General features: G+C 35.2%; 1 protein-coding gene and 1 pseudogene across 3 annotated transcripts; one reads left to right on the forward strand and one right to left on the reverse strand.

The window, feature by feature from the left end:
* Nucleotides 1-1085: 1085 nt before the first annotated feature.
* LOC120188899 lies at nucleotides 1086-3324 on the reverse strand (annotated as a pseudogene).
* Nucleotides 3325-8991: 5667 nt separating this feature from the next.
* LOC120188861 (AP2-associated protein kinase 1-like) lies at nucleotides 8992-19467 on the forward strand. 3 transcript variants are annotated; one of them, XM_039192245.1, is made up of 9 exons: nucleotides 8992-9148; nucleotides 9640-10127; nucleotides 10290-10455; nucleotides 10562-10612; nucleotides 10709-10891; nucleotides 11025-11109; nucleotides 11310-11629; nucleotides 18419-18766; nucleotides 18873-19467. In XM_039192245.1, exons 2-9 carry the CDS (start codon nucleotides 9664-9666, stop codon nucleotides 19236-19238), a joined length of 1983 nt encoding a protein of 660 aa, XP_039048176.1. In that variant the 5' UTR covers nucleotides 8992-9148; nucleotides 9640-9663; the 3' UTR covers nucleotides 19239-19467. The 3 variants fall into 3 exon arrangements, with proteins under 3 accessions (XP_039048176.1, XP_039048178.1, XP_039048177.1); XM_039192247.1 differs by having other exon boundaries at nucleotides 18876-19467; XM_039192246.1 differs by having other exon boundaries at nucleotides 11313-11629.
* Nucleotides 19468-19599: the final 132 nt, after the last annotated feature.

Below are 19599 nucleotides of genomic sequence, written 5' to 3' on the forward strand. Positions count from 1 at the left end.
GGAACATATAAATGGATAAAAATAGCATTTTTAACTGTCACATTTAGGATATTTTCTTTCCCTGGAGTTTCCTTCAAATTGAGTTAATAGAAAATAATGTAAAATTAAGGGAAGTTTCATTCCCTCACAATTATAAAAAAAATGTTATCTAAACAAAGAAAAGATTCCTCTTTCCTTACTTTATTTTCCTAGGGTAAGAATTCAATTAAAATTTTACTTAAATCCACTTCTCAAGTCTCACACTTATTTCTCTTATGATGGCTTTACAAACATGCCATCTACTCAAACAAAATAATATAAAGTACACAAATAATATAAAGTACACAGATGGTCCCTAGAATATAAAATAACTATTAAAAATTACAAAACGATTACAATTTATAAGGCATTGCTTTGTTAAGTCTTATGACTATTAAAAATTATAAAATGATTACTTGACTATTTATATGTTCCAAACTCATAATTTTCTGTTAAAAAATTTAACGGTAGTCAGAGTTGGACGTTAACCTACTAACTATGATATGATAAAATCTGATTCTAAAATCTCAAATGACTATCATATCCCAGTTATTAACGTCTAACTCAGATTGTCATCAAATTTTTAATAAAAATGACGAGTTTGGAACATATGAATAGGCGAATAACTATTTTGTAACTTTTAATAGTAAGAGGATTTAACAAAACAATGTCCTATAATTGGAGGACTATTTTGTAACTTTTAATAATCAATATTTAACAAAACAATATCCAATAATCTTTATCCAACAAAATAAATATATATTTTTTCTTTCTTAATTTCATTATTCTCCTATTACTCTACTCTCCTCTCCTCTTTCTTTTCATTTATTATTATTTTTTTCTGACATAATATAAGATTCGTGAAAGATTTTGATTTCTTCACGTTCTATTATTCGTTTAAACTGATAAATTTTAATTAATTAAATTAAATTAAATTTATACTATTATAAGAAGATGAAAGTTGAGTGTGATACATTATATACATAGAATAAGCTGCATTATAAATATATATATAGTAAAAGAAAAAAAATTCACTAAAAAGAATAACAAAAACGATCTATCCTCATATCTACCCTGACCTGAGTACATAATAACCGCATAACATATGCAATTCAAACCCTGCCTTGTGTACCACGCAATCACAAACAATGAGTATGCAAATCGCTCTTGAATTAATGCTCTGCTGCTGCTCCTATTTAAAAGAATCATCATGATCCATCACGACCAAGTTTTCCAAAAGAGGGTCTCGGTTCTCAGTTGAAGCAATGTGGCCATCAATATTTCATGTTATCATGTGGGAAGCCTTGCGTTTGCACGTGCATTGAACCGGGTACTTGGTCACATCCCTTCCGCCTTTGCTTGCCCGGAGCTCCGGTTGTCCAGGAGATTCTCGGTGCAATTCTCTTATGATCCTATTGAACTCTGCTTCCGGGAGAGAAGAGTTCAGAAAATATGGCAGCAGGTGTCTTTTGTTTGGTGTTATGCACTTCTTATGCCCTGCGTACGCTCTATGTCCCTGAATCGCGTGGCCCATATTCCCACCGTGGGAGGGCATGAAAATGTCGCTTTCCGCCGAAACTATGTAGTCGATGGCAGCCATGGAAGAAGCCTTATGAGCAAATGGTTCTAGTTCACCTGGCAATGCAAGGTCTTCTTTGTTATAGAAATGAGGAAATTCTCTTGTTAATGGTGACAAGGCTTCTTTCCCGCCGAGAGGTTCGCCTCCGGCCCAGTATATTCTCGTACTCGTCGGAGCCCCCAACGCTTTAAGCAACCTATAAAGTAAATAATGTGACCAGTTGATATACATGAACATTGTTCACAAAAACAAAGAAACTAGCTAGCCTGCGGTATAAGTCGTACCTAGTAACTTCGAAAGCATTCAAGGGGCAGAGTCCGGCAAGCTTTCGCTCATGGTAAGTCATGTTCGATCTCGCAGTAAGAAGCTCGGGGTGTCTTCTCCGTTCATTGTGGATTATCTCATCGTATTCTTTACTCAACCTCGGAAGACAACCGGTCCTCACCCATACATCCTTCTCGATTCGAAGATGAAGAGCAAGGTACGGTCCATTGCTCTGCATTCTCCGAGCGAGCTTGTTACCTAGCTCAAGGATCGGCGGCGCAAATTTTAATGCTTCAACTGCCACCTGATATTCAAGAATGAACATATTAGAACAGGTCTAAATTCTCCAAAAAAGTGAGGTTTCAAGTACCTTGCAGCGAAGCTTTTGAAGATCAGGATGAAGATCCTTAGAGAGCCTCGAATCCAGACCTCGTAACAGCAAAACTCCTCCCTTCTTTATCTTTTTGAGATAACGTGCACGAATCCATTGAGGCGAGACGTCAAGAGGAGTCAATTTCTCCTCAACCGGCCTCGTCTTTATATGCGTCGAAGGCAACGACGATAGTATCCGCACATCATCGGCGAGAACTCGCTTGAAATGACAGAGATCGAATATATCAGAAAATTCACTGCAACCACAGGAGCACCATAAGGATAGTAGGTTTATCGAACCAAAAACCGAAACCCGGCTCGATATATATATACACATACACATGATTTGTTAATTGTTACCTCTCATCACCCCAGATGAGATTGACTTGCAAAATGGGAACAACTAAGGCAGCTCCAAGGATCCTAGCAATGACAACAGCATCCACAATCTGATTCCTTTGCTGGTGCATGTCACCCGACACCACCACCAGCAAATACTTTCTTCTGTCATTCAAAATAACATTACTTGCTCTTTTATACTCGGCGCTGAACTCCAAACACGGCATGATGACGTTGAGTGGAGTTCAAGACGCCGAGTTCGCCGGTGAGATGCGGTATCGATAGAGTTTGGAGACATGGGTATGGAGAGAAAGAGATGAGGGTGTTGACATTCCACCCCAACCTCAACAAGCCAACAAGGGCAAAGCAGAAGAGAGCCAACAACCAAACGCTCGGCGGCCTGCAGTGGTGGCCGAGAAAGAAGCCGTTTCTGGGCTTTATTATCTTTTTCTTGGGAGGAACGAGGAGAGATTGAAGAGAAGAGGACGAAAGAGCGGTGACAGAAATGTACGACTGCTTCCAGTTCCTGGCGTTGCATGTCTTTGATTTCGCCATTATAACACACGAAAAATACTAAACCAATCGGCTCAGTTTCTTGTTCTTCTTTTTTCCTTCTTTGTAGGTTATTGATTGTTACGGACAAGAAAAACAAGACCAGAAACTGGGAAGGAGATGTTTTCTTTGGATTCCATTCCTGCACTGAAGAACTTGTCAAAGAGTTAAGAAAAAGAGATGAAAGTGAGAAGAAAGGGAAGGCATTGGTGTTTGTATTTGGAGTTGGGGGTGGTTGGAAACTTCTGTTATTATATAATTCTACTCACAGGTTTAGCTATCAACTAATATGCTACCCAATCATCATTCATGTCATGACAACACATTTTTAAGACCATTCTCCACTCTAATTATTTATTATACTCATGTACAAATATATAATTGAAGTCTATTAAAAGTATTTGTATTATATTTAATATAAATATTTTAGTCCAAATATTATAATATTATACATTTTATTTTATACATATTCGGAAAGTTAATATTTTGGTCCAGAATGTTAAAGTTATTATTAGTTTATTTAAATATTTTGATTTAAACATTCTTTAGGTATTTCTCAATTTTAAATTTGAACAAATTAATCTCTATCATATTTTCTTTTGAATTTTTACATATTTTTAAAATACTTGTTAAAAACTAAATACACAATTAATTTCTATTCTAATTTCAAACTTTATTTTTTACACTTACAATAATATTATCATTATAAGTCAAAATAAAAAAAATTCAAAATATTAGTTGAAAAAATGTACATTGATTTTTCTTAGAATTTTTAGGCTCTGAGTGAAAGTTAGGGTTTAATTGAAAACAATTATATAAAAATCATTAAAAATGTTTAAAATGTCAATAAAATTTTTAAAATTATGAAAATATTATTAAAAATTATTTCATCTTAGTTGGACATGTGTCATATACTAACATAAATGGTTAACATGATCACAGATTAGTCTTATTTACTTACATCTACTAAACTATTCCTTTTTTTTTCAAAAGTGATCATTTTACTCAATTTCAAAATTGAGAAAGACTTAAAGGGTGTTTAAACCAAAATATTTAAGATGATTAACTATAATTTTAAAATTTTAGACCAAAATATTAACTTTTCAAACATATAAGGATTAAACTATTCTTTTTAAAGGGACTAAAATAAACTTTTAGATGTAATATAAAAACTCCTAATAGAGTTTAACCGACTGTATATTACTAATAAATTAAATAATATATTTTAAAACAATTTTGAATGTATATTACTAATGAATTAAATAATATATTTTAAAATAATTTTATTTGTATTGATTTCAAAAAAAAATGATAAAATTGACTTGCCAACGACATACGAATTTTCAATGCAACAATTATTGTTTGTTAGCATTATCAGTATATTAATGTTAAACGCGCATCCGTTACTAAATTAATTATTATATAATTATTGTTGTTTCTCAACACAAAACAAAAACCAAAAGAGAATCCAAAATGTTTTGCCGGTGAATGAGATAAAATATTTGATTATTTAAAGAAACACTAAAATTATATATTTTTGAAAATACGTATTCTCTCTTGTTTTATGATTTAAAAATGGTTTTATTCAAATGAGATATTATAAAATGATTATATGATGATTAATGAGGATTCATAATAGAGCTGTTTCTTAGTTCAGAAGATGATGCAGGAGCAACTTTTTCCCCCTGCAAAAATGGTCATTTTTGTTGTTGTTGTTGGTGTTTATATCTAGCGATGGACGTATAAATTTATGTCACATGTACAAACTTAAAAAATTATATTAAAAATTTTAGAGATAAAAAGTTATAAAATTTTAAGGGACGTGAAATTATATAATCAATATAAAATAAAAAAATACCTAAAATATATAATAAAAAATTAAAATTTATAAGAATGCGATATCCATCCTGTTTATATCCATTTTTGTGGACCATTCCTCTTTCTATGTATCTACACTACTCTTACATTTATCATTCTTCTTTTTTTTTTGGGACCTTTGAACCTTTAGATCATTGTACTCATCATTATTCATGTATAGGATGGCAATGAAGTGGGATGTGATGAGAGATCAAATTTGAATTAAATATTAGAAGGGATAAATAATTTAAGTTCAAAATAATATATATTTATTAAATATTTAATCCAAAAACTAGAAGGATAAAAGTTGATTTTACTAAAGTTTAAATTGACACGACCTAAAATTGTTATTAGATCAAAAAAAAAATTTGAGAGGAATTTTTTTTCCCAAACTCTCCATGTACTTTCATCCCTGGTGGGATGAGTTTTCAGTGATTTTGACCCGATTTAAAATTTAAGATTCCGACTCGACTTCGATTATAATATAATTTGATTTGATTTCGATCTAATATAATGAAAGATTAATATGACTTTAATCCGAGCTTAAAATTTTGACAAAAAGCTCGATCCACCTTGATCCTAAAAAAATAAATAACCTTTAAATATAATAATTATGAGTGATATGTAAACCCTGGATATGTTTTACAAATACTTACTATTAAACAAGTGATATGTAAGTATCACTCCAAATGGTCTACGAAGTTAATGGCATCCCAAATTGAAATACCTTGAATCATAAACAAATAGATCCATGGTAATGGTTAAATACTGGTCTACACAGTCATCATTTGAACTAAACAGCTGCCCCCATGTCTTCATAGGAAGGAATACATTAATTCTTGTCACCAAGGAAACCATAATTACACATTAATCGTGGTAGTTAGGGTCTGTATAATTAATGTTGGCAACTAATATTATTCATCACTATCAATGGTCATAATATTGGCTTGAAAATCAAGTCAAATAATAGTTCATTTTTCCCTTTGTGTATCAAACAAGTTACAAGCAGTTTGTGGGTGTTGCAGTTGTGGGTTGTTGTGACTTTGCCATCAAAAACAAAAAGAATGGATGAGTGATGCATGAGTAGAGTTGTGGTGTCCATTTGTAATGTTACATATGTACAAATACATTATGACCAATCATTGGTTTATTCTCAAATTAAATGACCAATGGACTTTTCATTCAACCATTATTTAATTCTCCCCATTTGGTATTTAAAATGTAATAATAAGATTATATATATATAAGGGATATGATTCATTTATAATGTCTAAAATTCATTAGTTTTACATAAAAAATATATTCGTTGGATGAATTTATACGGATGCATGAGATTAATTTTTTATACATTAGAAAAATAAATAATTTTATTTTAATCTCATACATCTATTTAGATTTACGGAATGCATGAACGGAGCGATTTGTTGGGTGGGAGAGACTGCGGTCCCCTGAATTTTTTTTTTGGTATAATAACATTTTAGGTCATTGTTAGTTTGAATATGAGTGAAATAAAGCCTTTGCCCCTCCATTTTTTTTCAAATATAAATACATATATTATTGTCCCTTTCAATGTTTTATCCTAATTCCATTCTTGATTGAATGGTTAAAGTTTCATGTAAAATTAATAAATTTTATACGGTATACATGGATTCTACCCCATATATTATATATAAATATATACATTTAAACTAATGCATGCCCATTATGGAATAAACAAGCAAAATTAGTTTCCTATTTGAGCATGCATAGATTATTTTTATTTATTTAGATAAATATACGTATGTAAAAAAATATTTTTTTTGAATAAAAAATATAATTATTTTAAATAAAAACGAATTATAAAATCAAAATCAATGAAATAAATAATTCAAAATTAAATCAAATAAAATGAAGAGGATATTTAAATGTTCTAATGAAAGTAATAGAAGAAAAAACTATATGTTTTTGAAAAAAATGTTTTTGTTTATTCTTTCAAATAGTTATAAATTTGAAAATCAAGTTTGAAATTATAATAAATTCACAATTAACAGTTTCATATATCAATTTGCATATTTACAAACAAGTAATCAATTGATATATAACATATTATTATTTTATTAATTATTTTCCCAACGTTAATCACCACGATACATATGCGAAGGACCCACCCAAAAATCATGTAAATTATACTTATAATTAGTGACTAATAGTAATTAATTTTGTATTGAATGATAATGGATGGAAGTTCATCGGATCCATTATAAAATTATTGTCACTAAAATAGTTTATCCAAAAATAAAAGCCCATTAAAGCCCAAACAGCTCAGTTCGTATTCAGCCTGCTTTCGACTTTCGAGAGGACTAGTTAAGCCTATCTGCCCATGGTTGGTTATAAGTCATGAGAGCAGATGGCAATGTACACACGAAGTAGTGGCGGATCCATAACTTTTTAAGTATGGGTATATGATTATATTAAAATTATTATTTTTTAGTTAATTATCTATTTTATTGATAATGTTCATCATAAAATTTTATTTGTATTTACATCATTTAAAATTTTTGTGTTATTAATATATTTGTATCTACCTTAAAATATTTTAAAATTAATGTAACCTTTGACTCCATGTCATGTATTGCCACATTACTTTGAATATATGAGGTCTGTACGAACATAAAATTTTATGTTAAGAAGTAAATCATAAATTTTTAGGGGATGAAATTGAATTATTAACAAACAAATTTAAAGAATAATTAAATTATGTGAAAATTTGAAAATTAAAAGGAAAATCTCCACCCGACTCCCTTGATCCATTCATAATTAAATTATGGTAAGCACCTTTATCATCGCCACAACATATTTCAAAAGCAACGTGGAGTATGATGTTTAAAGGTTTTTTTTTATTAGTATGAGATGATTACAACACTATTTGTTCAAAATCTTTTTTAACCGTTAACAACATATATATATCTTGTAGATATAACTATTCAAGCTCAGTATCTCGGAAAAATTACATTGCCTTTATGATGTTTAAAGTTTCTTTACGATTGTAACATCTTAATACTTTCATTACAACATATATCATTAATGAATAAATAAATACCTTTTAAAAATAATCTAGAAATAAACAATCATAATGAATTGATTATACATATTATTAAAAGCTAATAATAATTTTTTTTGAAAGAGGAATAAACAAAATCCTATTCTCAACTTACAATTATAAGCAACACATTCACTAACTACAAAAGAAGATAAATATTACAGCGCACAGCTTGACTTAAAGATGGAATGTATAAATTTTATTATTCAAATGTATCAATCTCTTATTTATGATCATAACACGTTTTAAAGATATTCATAGAAATAATATTTTTTTATGTTACTACGTAAATAAAAACACACTTTATAAAAGTATATCATAAAAAAGTGATTTTTAAAAAGACATATAATTTGTAAGCTTTTGTAAAAATATGTCTTTTGTTTGATTGATTATGTCATGTAAAACAAATGTATATTATAAAAAAAGTTTTTTAAAAAAAGTTTTTTACAATATTTATCTTCTCTTACGTGACACTAAAAAAAATTATCTACATAAATATTTAGAAGAGTATTGTAATCATAAATAAATAAATAAATAATTTTAATAATAAAGTCGAAAAACGCTAAACTTAAAACATAAAAATGTGAAATTGTAAATTTATTTAAAAATTTAAATGTATTATCCATAAATTATTCTATTATTATTATTATATAAAATTGAATTTAAATTAAATATAAATTTTATATAGTATATAGAATATATAAATCTATTAAAATTTAAATGATCAAAGTTTTAAATTAATTTATTAATAAATATATTTTTATTTTATAAAATCAAATCTAAACATTTAAAATTTTAATTAAATTTGTGTATATTAATTATATGAATTTGAATAATGAATATTCGGAATTTATACATCTAGTCCAATACCTAAATGATACTTTTGTGAAATTATTTGGGAGTATTTTGTTTTTCGGAATTACGCAACGCTCAAAGACAAAAGGTCGCAAAATCAAATCTTTAAGCAAAAGCAAAACTTCATCTTCGCTTCTGGTATCTTTGTTCAATCCTAGATCATCTGTTTCTGTCAATCAAGTCCTGGTGGAGTACCTTTATATCTGATTACCCACTCAGCTTCATCTAGCCAGGTACATTCTCGATCATCTTCTTGCTTTGTTTAAACTAAAATTGATTCGGTAATTCTTGTTCCCTTCTTTAGATTCATTATTAGATTTACATATATAGCTGCAAAGTTTATGTTTTTGCTACCTATTACTCGTGGAAAATAATAATAATCAAAATAAAAAAACCCACCAAATAATTAATGGCAGTGATGGGAGATATCTGGGTTTTGGGTCTGTATGAAAATTGGGATCTTGATTGCAATTTGTTCGTTATTGCGCTGCCCCAATATTCAAGTGTATCTAGATCTGCTGCTGTTGTATTGCGTTTGTATCTGCATTCATTAATTGTTGTTTTCTTAGGTTTGACTATTGTAATTGTAGCTATCATCATTGTTATCTTACTGTTTCATATTAGTCGTTCCCAAAATTTAAATTTTACTTCTCAATCTTAGATTCCCTTCATTATCATCAATGGGGATTTCTAATAATTTTATTTTATTTCATCACTCGTGCAGCGTCTTTCCGCATTCATTCTAACTATGTGGAGGCTCAAGCCATTTATGCAAAAAGATCCTGCAGGGCTCGAGGGCAAAACCCTTGATGTCGGCAATCTTAAAATTCATGTTCGCAATGCGATTGCCGAGGGTGGCTTCTCTTGTGTCTACTTAGCCAAGGATGCTCTACATGTTTCTAAGCAGTATGCCTTGAAGCACATCATATGCAATGATCACGAGTCAATGGAGTTGGTCGTCAAGGAGATCTCTGTCATGAAATCGCTTAAAGGACACCCAAATGTGGTTACACTTTATGCCCATACGATCTTGGATATGGGAAGGACCAAGGAAGCCCTTCTTGTCATGGATTACTGTGACAAATCTCTTGTTAGTGTCTTAGAGGCTAGAGGAGCTGCCTATTTTGAGAAGAAACAGATTCTTACCATTTACTTGGATATCTGTAATGCGGTCTTTGCAATGCATTGCCAGTCCCCACCGGTTGCTCACAGGTATCTTGGTCATCAAGTTTTTAGGTTACTCCCTTTTTTGTAGCTTCTTGTTGATTTTTATTTCTTTACATGTGAATAATAGAAATGAAAAGAATTGCCACTATCCCAATCTTATAAGGCCCGAAATATGTTTCTTACTTCCTGGCATTTTGATTTTTGCAGGGACTTGAAAGCTGAGAACATTCTGTTGGGTTCTGATGGATCGTGGAAGTTGTGTGATTTTGGGAGTACATCAACCAATCACAAGCTTTTTGAGAGACCTGAAGAAATGGGTATAGAAGAAGACAATATCCGGAAGCACACCACACCTGCCTATAGAGCCCCTGAGGTTGGATGAACAACTATATTTATTTATTTATTTATTTAATTTTAATTTTTGTTTTATATGGTGGTTAAAATGTTTGATATATATCTTCATTCTTTTATTGGCATAGATGTGGGATCTGTTCCGGAGAGAACTTATCAATGAAAAGGTGGATATATGGGTAAGTCAACTATACCTTGTACCTCCGTGTGAAATCTAGAGACAAATTAGATTCGATATGCCAAGTACAAACTGCAGCTGCTCTGTCATACTGCAGGCTCTTGGGTGTCTTCTCTTTCGAATTTGCTACTTCAAGAATGCATTTGATGGTGAATCAAAGTTGCAAATCTTAAATGGGAACTATCGGATTCCAGATTTACCAAAGTACAGCTCTTCAATTACTAACCTAATTAAAGACATGCTTCAAGCATCACCTGCTGACAGGCCTGACATCACACAGGCAAGCACTTTGCTTGATTGGTCATTCATCCTTGAATTTAGGCTAGTTTTAGATAATCTATGTCCATGCTTATCATTGGCAGAGATCTAACATTCTATTTAACTGATCTTGGGATTTATTCCCATGATGGCAGGTCTGGTTTCGTGTTAATGAGCAGTTGCCTGCTGCTCAACAGAAGTCTCTACCTGATCGGCCACCTGAAATGCCATCTACTGAAGGTGAAGATTTATACCAATTGACAGTTCAGTTCTCCCCTTGAAGGTCTAATACTTGTATTAAATTTAACTGCTTCATGTTATGGTGGATCCTGATGTTGTTGGATGAGTTATAGAAAGATTATAGATAGAAAAAGTTTGAATATTGGAGGCTTAGACATAAGTTTTCATTGAACTTGAATAGATGCTTTGTGCCAATTTAGCAGGTGTTCCAAGGTCTACAAATAGGTCACCTCTGATTCCTTCTAGAAGCCCTCCACCCCCGCCTCATGGTGAACCAGCTAAAAATACACAACAGCCTGGCTCAAGGCCAAGCGGCGGACAGCTTGGTGCTTTCTGGTCTACTCAGCATGCAAAGGACGCAGATATTGCTGAAGAGAAGCCAAGACCCAAATATGACGATGAGCCAACCAACTATGGTTCAGTAAAACATAACAGGAGTCCTATAAGAGGGGAAACTGTACAAACTCATTCTACTTCAAGTACGCCTGATAAATCACACAAGCTCGAAGCTGGACCTTCTAAAGAAACATAGGATATGAGTGAGAGAGAGAAAGGGAGAGTGAGAGAGAGTGCCATAGGCGGCCAGTCCTCCGGTGAGGAATGGACGGCGTTTGTCAACTTTCTGAGTAAGAGGGTAACTTGGCGAACACTAAAGGAAATCTTTCAACAACATGGTAGTGTTATTAGGGTCTACATTCCGAGTAGCTCCACCAAGCAGAATTATAGGAACTACACGTTTGCTTTCGTTCAGTTTGAGAAGGAAGATGGGTTGATGAAAGCGATAGCAAATTTGAATGGTATTTGGATAGATGGTAAGAAAGTCTCAGTTGGTGTAGCTAAGTACCAGAAGCAGAGGTCCAGGCAAGAGGATAATAGAGATGTCAGAAGGGTAGAAGGTAAATGGAAAATAGGAACGACTTTGAGAAGAAGATCAAGGTCAGTGTCGATCAGCAAATTGAGGGATGAAAGAACATATAAGGATGTGCTGGTCTCTTATGACGAGCAAAGGGAAGTTCAGGGGAACAAAGAGTTTAAGGAGGGTCGTCCAGGAGAGAAAGAAGGACTGAGAAATGTATGGGAGATGCATATCCCATTAGATGAGTATGATTGGGTTAAAAGATCATTGACTGGAATTATAAAATCCCAGTTTGATCTGGAATTAGTGGAGAAGGGGCTGGCTAGTGATGGAATCATAGTCAGGGGAGCTAAATGGGGTTATACATGGAACTCTTGTATCTTAACTTTCGACTCAGTAGAAGAATTAGAAAAAGCAAGGACGAGCAGAGGGGAGGAACTGTTGTTCTGGTTTGATTGGCTTGATCCGCTTATGAGCGAAGAAGGTGTTCCGTTGGCTTTTTGCTCAGTTGAACTGGTTGGAATCCCTTTATTATGTTGGAACGAATCTTTCTTGGAAAAGTTACTTTCAAAGTGGGGGAAGTTGGTCTGTATTCACGAGTCGACAATCAAAAGGGAGGATATGGCGGTGGCAAGAGCTCTACTGAAGGTGGCCAGTCCGTTCGACATACAAGAATTTGTTAATATGGGTTCGTATGGGCGTTCTTTCAAGGTTAAAATTAACTTGGGATCGGTTAGTATTAAACAGGAAAGCTTTGCAGTTAAAAAATCTATGGTGGCCGGAGATGGTGTGTACAGTAACGACGCTCAACCTGAGAAGGAAGATGATAACCATTCAGTTGGAGTTGGTAAGCTGGACTTGATAGCTAAGGATTCTAGGGATACATATGTCAGAGGGTTGGTAGGGGAAAACTATACATCTATGGTAGGCGGCAAAGGTGAAGAGCATTTATTGTCACAGGAACTACAAAGTCAAAATAGTGGTGCTATGATGTCAGAATTACCAGATGGGATTTTGAATTTAAAAGGGGATTATCGAGGGCTGGGTTTAAGAGATGATTTTATAGTTGAAAGTGTGGCAGCCCAATCTGTGGATTCGAGTGAGGACCACCCAATTTCTTTATTGGGCCTGGGGTTAATCAAACCAATTTGGGGTTTGGTAAGGGGAATGAATCCCGGTTGGAAACTTTGGTGGAGCCGCAACAATCTGGTTCGGATAAATCAAATGTGCAAAAAAAGGCTAATGATCCTTCTTATCTATTCCCAAAGCCAATTCCTGGTGGGGTAGTCGTTAGGTTACAGCCAGTACATAGAGAAGATTCTAACAAATCCAATGAGGTTTTGATTAATGAAGGAACATTCCTGAACAAAGAAGCTAGTAGTGAGGAAGGTATAGAAGAGGTTAGGGAAGAAAAGTCGATGCACATGAATCAAGAGAGTGGTTGTTATAAGGAGTCTCATACTATTGGCCTTAGTAGCTGGAGTCCTTTCAATCACCTGCCTAGGAGTCTGCATTTGGGAGGGTGGAAGAGAGGGCCTGTCTCCAGAGTGTATAGAAGATCCAGAGGTAGAAAGGTGTGGTTTAATCCAAGCAGAGAAAATGGTTCAATGTTTCCACTGGAGGTGTCTGATCACAATAGGTCTAGAAATATTCCTACCTCGAGTATTTTACCTATTACCAATATATCGGGAGAAGCCCGATTGAGACCCAGGATGATGATGGTTCTAGTCAGAAAGCAGATGCAGTTCGGTCACAGCTTCCTCGGGGAGATGGTGAGGGTGTTAAAGGGAATAAGCATGGATCAGAAGCAAGGACTGGTATTAGAAGAAAGAAAAGGATTCTGATTAGGGAAGCACTGGACGTGGCTAGTATCCCTACTGTGTATTCTCCAAATTTTTCCTTATGTTTAGAAGAAGCGCTGGCTACATGGGAAGTCAGTAAATTGCTTGGGATCTCATTCAAAGAGGGGAAGAAAGCCTTTTTGGATAAAATAATTAATATGGAGAAAGGTTTGGCTGATTGTGGGGAAGGGGTGGTTTCGGGGAGTAGGGATCTCTCGGCTACTTTGCTTTGAGGTTTTGTTTCCATAGATATACATGGTAAAGATGAAGATTATTTCTTGGAACATAAGGGGTATCCGAAAAAAGGAAAAATCTAGAGCAGTAGCTACTATGGTCAGGAATTATAAACCAGGCATTCTTCTCATTCAAGAAACAAAGCTGGAAAAATGTTCTCAGGCTATTAGGAGAAGGATAGGTGGAAGTATTCTTAATAGTTGGACTGTTGTTCCAGCTGTGGGGTCTGCAGGAGGTTTAATGGTGTTGTGGAATGATAAGGATTTTGAAGTTACAAATAGTCATTTAAGCAGCAGGTTCATAGCTGTCTTTGGAAGTTTTAAGAATTCATGTGATAAATGTGTGATTATTAATGTATATGGTCCAAGTATTGATGCTGAAAAGGAGGATTTTTTCAGGGAATTGCTGAATTTTGTCACTGCTCAAACAGTATCAGTTTGCATTGGGGGTGATTTTAATGTGTATTTTGATCCGACAGAGAAGATAGGAATGTCACAGAATTGGTTTTCTATAGCTATTCTAAGAAATTTCCTGAATCATACTAATTTAATCGATCTACCTATGGTTGGGGGAAGGTTCACTTGGTGTAATAATAGAGAAGCCTCTACTTGGGTCAGATTGGATAGGTTCCTAATTTCTGGGGATTTTCTGATAAGTTTTCCTAATGTTCTGCAAAGCCTGTTACCGAGATCTTTATCTGATCATAATCCCGTTTGTTTGGAGGAAAAAACTGTTGATTGGGGCCCCAAACCATTCAGATTTTTTAACTATCTTCTAGAGGAAAAAGGGTTTGAGGATATAGTTAAATCATCCATGGATGTTTCGAGGGGGAGTAGAAGGAGTAGGGGCATTTTCAGCATTCTTCAAGAAACTAAAATAGCGATCAGAAGTTGGTCGGGCAGAAAGTTCAATGGAATTTCTGAGTCCATAGCAGATCTGGAATTGAAGATAAATAATCTTGAGTTTAAAGCTCAAGCTGGGGACCTCTGCCAACAGGACTGGGGGCATCTGCTGCAGTTCAGATCTGATCTATGGAGGTTGTATAGGATTGAAGAAAGCATCTGGTTTCAGAAATCAAGGGCGAAATGGATTAAAGATGGAGATAGAAACACTAGATTTTTTCATTTAACTGCTCTAAACAGGAGTAGGAGAAATGAAATTACTAGTTTGAAGATCAATGGTTCTGAAGTTGTAGATCCGCAATCTATTAAGTTGCATATTGCGGCCTTTTTTAGGGAATCCTATAGTTCTATGTCAACGCTGGGTGTAGAGGATTTATCCCTGGAGTTTGCTATGCTATCAGAGTTCCAATCTTTAAAACTTGAGGAGCAGTTCACGGAACAAGAAATATGGCAAGCGATAGCTTCTTCGGACAGTTCTAAAGCACCAGGACCGGATGGCTTTACCATGGGCTTCTTCAAGAAATGTTGGTCGGGTTTAAAGGAACATGTATTGAAGTTTTTCCAGGATTTTTTCAGAGGTAGAAAATGGGAACACGGAGTTAATCACGCGTTTATTACACTCATTCCGAAGAAGACTAATCCGGAAAGTGTGGAGGATTTTAGACCAATCAGCCTTGTAGGTAGTTTATACAAGATTCTCTCAAAAGTATTATCTAAAAGGTTGAGTGGCTGTGTTGGCGACATAATAAGTCAATCCCAATTTGCATTTATTCCGGGGAGACAGTTATTGGATTGCGCCTTCATTGCGAACGAAGGTATTGATCTCTGGAGAAAACAAGGACTGCAAGGGGTAGTTTTTAAAGTTGACTTCCGAAGAGCATACGACACTGTGGAATGGCCTATTTTGTTTAGAGCAATGAAAGAAATGGGATTTGGAAACAGATGGTCATCGTGGATTACTCAATGTCTGTCTACAGCCTCTATTTCGATTCTTGTTAACGGGTCTCCTTCTGAGGAGTTTGCAATGGAAAAAGGTCTTAGACAAGGCTGCAGTCTTTCTCCACTTTTGTTCAACATTATAGGCGAGATGTTACATTTGATGCTTTCTAAAGCAATCGAGAGGGGTTTATTCCAGGGTATTATTATGGGGAATTCTGATAATTCTACCAGGCTGTCCCATCTACAATTCGCCGATGATTTAATAATTTTTTGTCAAGCCTCCATTAATCAGATCAAGAATGTAAAAAGGGTGCTGAGGATCTTTAGCATTATGACAGGTTTACACCTCAATTTAGCAAAGAGTAAGCTGTTCGGTATCAATTTGGAAGAGGGAGTGTTATCGGATTGGGCAGAACAAGTGGGCTGTTCGGTTGGTTTTCTACCTACAGAATACTTGGGACTTCCCTTGGGAGCAAGGAAAAACACAGAGGCTCTATGGGATCCGGTCTTTAAGAATTTTAGTTCCAAACTTGCGGGGTGGAAAGCGTCTTGTCTGTCTTTGGCTGGGAGGACAGTCCTGTTGAAGTCGGTGCTAACCTCTTTGCCGATTTTCTTTCTATCTCTTTTCAAAATGCCGTGCAATATCGGAAAGAAGCTTAATTCTTTAATGGCTAACTTTCTTTGGGGTGAGAAGGGGGATAAGCGGAGGATTCACTGGGTAAATTGGAACACGGTTTGCAGGCCTTTGAACTGTGGTGGACTAGGTGTCCTTGATTTGAATCTTACTAACCGGGCTTTACTAGGCAAGTGGGTGTGGAAATTTGCCAATGACAAAAACTCTCTCTGGAAATCGGTGTTGTGTAGTAAGCAAAAGATGAGTTGGAACACTATGTCTATTGGAAAGGTTACTTCTCCGAAATCTTCATGGATCTTGAGAGGCATTGCTAATAATTTTTCTAAGAATGATTCGGTAGGGAACTTTCTTAGATTGAATTCGAAGCTGCAAGTGGGTAATGGGAAATCAATTTCTTTTTGGAATGATGTTTGGGCGGATGAGGTCCCTCTAAAATACTTTTTCCTAGAATCTACGTGCTTTCCATTAATAAAGGGGGGAGATTGTTGAGTTTGGCAGCTATGGACCGAGTGGTTGGGAGTGGAATGTCCAAACTAGAAGGAATCTGAGTGATTGGGAATTGGACCAGTGGTTAGCTTTGATGATAAAAATTAAGGATGTCAAACTGTCAGAGTTGGTGGAGGACTCTCTTTCTTGGTCTGCTAGTGGAGATGGACTGTTTTCGGTTAAATCATGCAGGGAAAACATTGGCTCGGAGGTAGGGTAATGATGTGTGGCTACAAGGAGTTTGGAAGGGTTTGGCTCCACCGAGAGTGGAAGCTTTTCTGTGGCAACTGGCACATCAGAAATTGGCAGTTAAGGCTGAGTTGGTTAAGAGAGGAGTTTCTTTAGGGGAGGATATACAGTGTCCTTTCTGCAAGATTCACGAGGAAACAGTTCAACACTTATTTATTCCTGTTTTGTTGCTTGGAAGTTGTGGAATAAAATAGCTAGCTTCTGGGATATTTTGTTTGTTCTTCCTCAAGACCCTCCTGCTTTGCTTAGTTCCTGGTGTGATTGAGGGGAAACTCGACGATATGGAAGTTTATTCCAGGTGTTATCTTCTGGTCAATCTGGAAAGCCAGGAATGCTATAGTGTTCGAAGGTTCTAACCTGGACAGCATGTCTTTGTTCTTTACAGTTAGATTCAGGTTATCAAAATGGTTTTTAGCAAAGTTTCCTATGGTTAATATTCAGGAGGATTTGCTGATTGGTAATCCATCTCTAGCAGATGGGTTTTCGTTAACTTTAGACAGAGTTGGTCATAACCTGCGTTGGTTTCCCCCCCCCTGTTGATTTTCTTAAGATGAACGTTGATGGTGCTGTTAGGCTTGGAGGCTCGGGTGGAGGCATAGGAGGTATATTGAGAGATTCGGAGTGTTGCACGCTTTTGACTTTTTCAGAGAAGGTGGACCAAGTTACTCCTCCGCTAGCTGAATTAAAGGCTATTAAAAGGGGTATTGAAATTTTTCTGGCTTCAGTTTGGGTTTCGGTTGGAAGATTGATTGTTGAGAGTGATTGCAAGTCGGTAGTGGAATGGATTAAATCACCGGCTTTGGCTCTTGTTTTTTACTTGTCTTTGGTTAATCAGATTTTGACTCTTTCAAATGGCAAGGTTCATTCAGTGAGGTGGATTCCAAGAGCGAGCAATGGGGAGGCTGATAGCTTAGCTAAGAAAGGGATAGGTTGACTGTAAGGACCTGTTACTGGATTTTCTGGTCCAGCGATATGGGCTATTATAAAATTGTTGTTAAGTTTTATGGGATGTATTGTGATGTAGTGTTTAAATCTTATGTAAGATTATATTATCAATAAAGTTCTTAAGGCACTCTTTTCCTCCTTCCGCTGATTAAGGAGCTTATCACTAAGTTCCTTTAATCAAGAAGGGGGTTTTTAGCGAGGCCTTCCATTCTTATCAAAAAAAAAAGATATTGAAATTAATTTTTTTGAGGACAAGAATACCACCACTGCTTTTCAGGACAAGGCATTCAACACCTTTGTTGCTGAATTTGATAGCAATAAGATCAATCCTGGAATCGCTAATAAAAGAATTGGAACAGAAAAAGCATTGGAGGACGAAATAGGGAAGCTTAAAGAACAGCTAACACAAACCAACATGGAGAAGGCTGAGATGACCTCCAAATTTGAAAAGTTATCTGCAATTTGTCGATCTCAGAGGCAGGAAATACAGGAGCTCAAGCAAGGTCTAGCTGCTAGAACTCCATCTCCTAATAAAAGTACTTCAAGATATCATAACTCACCTGGAAGTCTGGTACACTTTTCTTCATTTTGTTTCCTATTTGTATTTCATATGCACAACTTTTTTCAATCAAATTTCTACTTAGTCGTGTTCTTGATTGAACCAAATTGTTTCGTAGCAGGCAGAGAAGACTGAAGGAACATTCCAACAAGAAAATGTTGCTAATTGGACTACCGTTAGCCCCGAAGTAAATCCGTGGCAAGCTTTTCCAGAGGATGCCAAACCACAGCAACAGCCTCGTTCAAAGGCCAATGTACAGTCAGTCAGAACCAGAAATGGTCACTCAAACAAGCATGCTGCTCAAGCAACTTCTGGTTCGGAAACATGGGGTTTTGGTACAGATAACTTTACGGCTGCCCCTGCTGCCAGCTCCCAGAGATTGAAAGCACCTGTAAGTGAAGGAAGTAGTTCCCAACGTTCGGGTGAATCAAAGATAAAGGAGAACCATACAGTTTCCCAACCTGCTGGTTGGGCTGGTTTCTGATTTACTCAAAATGTGAAGTTAAATATCTATGAGCGAATTGTATGTCCTCACGTTCACATCGACAAATTTTAATACTTGAGGTTGGGAAATATGAGAGGAAAGAAGAGATAGTAATAATTATGCGACTGGCCAGGCTTGTTTCCTGCTATTGATTGCTTGTCTGTGTGCAGTAGGACAATTTGCACATTTCTCTGGGCTAAGCAGCAAATACAAAAATGTATACCATGAATCATGATCCATTTGTGAACTTGGATTTTAAATAGGGTGTCATGATGCGTGTTCATTTTTAGGGCGGTAAATGAGATGAGTCGAGCTCAAGTATTGTTAAGTTCAACTTGAACTCGAAAAGTTTAAAGCTGAA

Source organism: Hibiscus syriacus, unplaced genomic scaffold (assembly GCF_006381635.1).
Source record: "Hibiscus syriacus cultivar Baekdansim isolate YM2019G1 unplaced genomic scaffold, ASM638163v2 tig00116951_pilon, whole genome shotgun sequence".
Taxonomy (NCBI): Eukaryota; Viridiplantae; Streptophyta; class Magnoliopsida; order Malvales; family Malvaceae; genus Hibiscus; species Hibiscus syriacus.

Excerpts from the sequence above, each read along its gene's own strand:
- LOC120188861 (XM_039192245.1), top strand. The coding sequence starts at position 9,664 with ATGTGGAGGCTCAAGCCATTTATGCAAAAAGATCCTGCAGGGCTCGAG. Across the intron at positions 10,128-10,289 it reads TCCCCACCGGTTGCTCACAG|GGACTTGAAAGCTGAGAACA; the intron begins GTATCTTGGTCA and ends TGATTTTTGCAG. Across the intron at positions 10,613-10,708 it reads ATGAAAAGGTGGATATATGG|GCTCTTGGGTGTCTTCTCTT; the intron begins GTAAGTCAACTA and ends GTCATACTGCAG.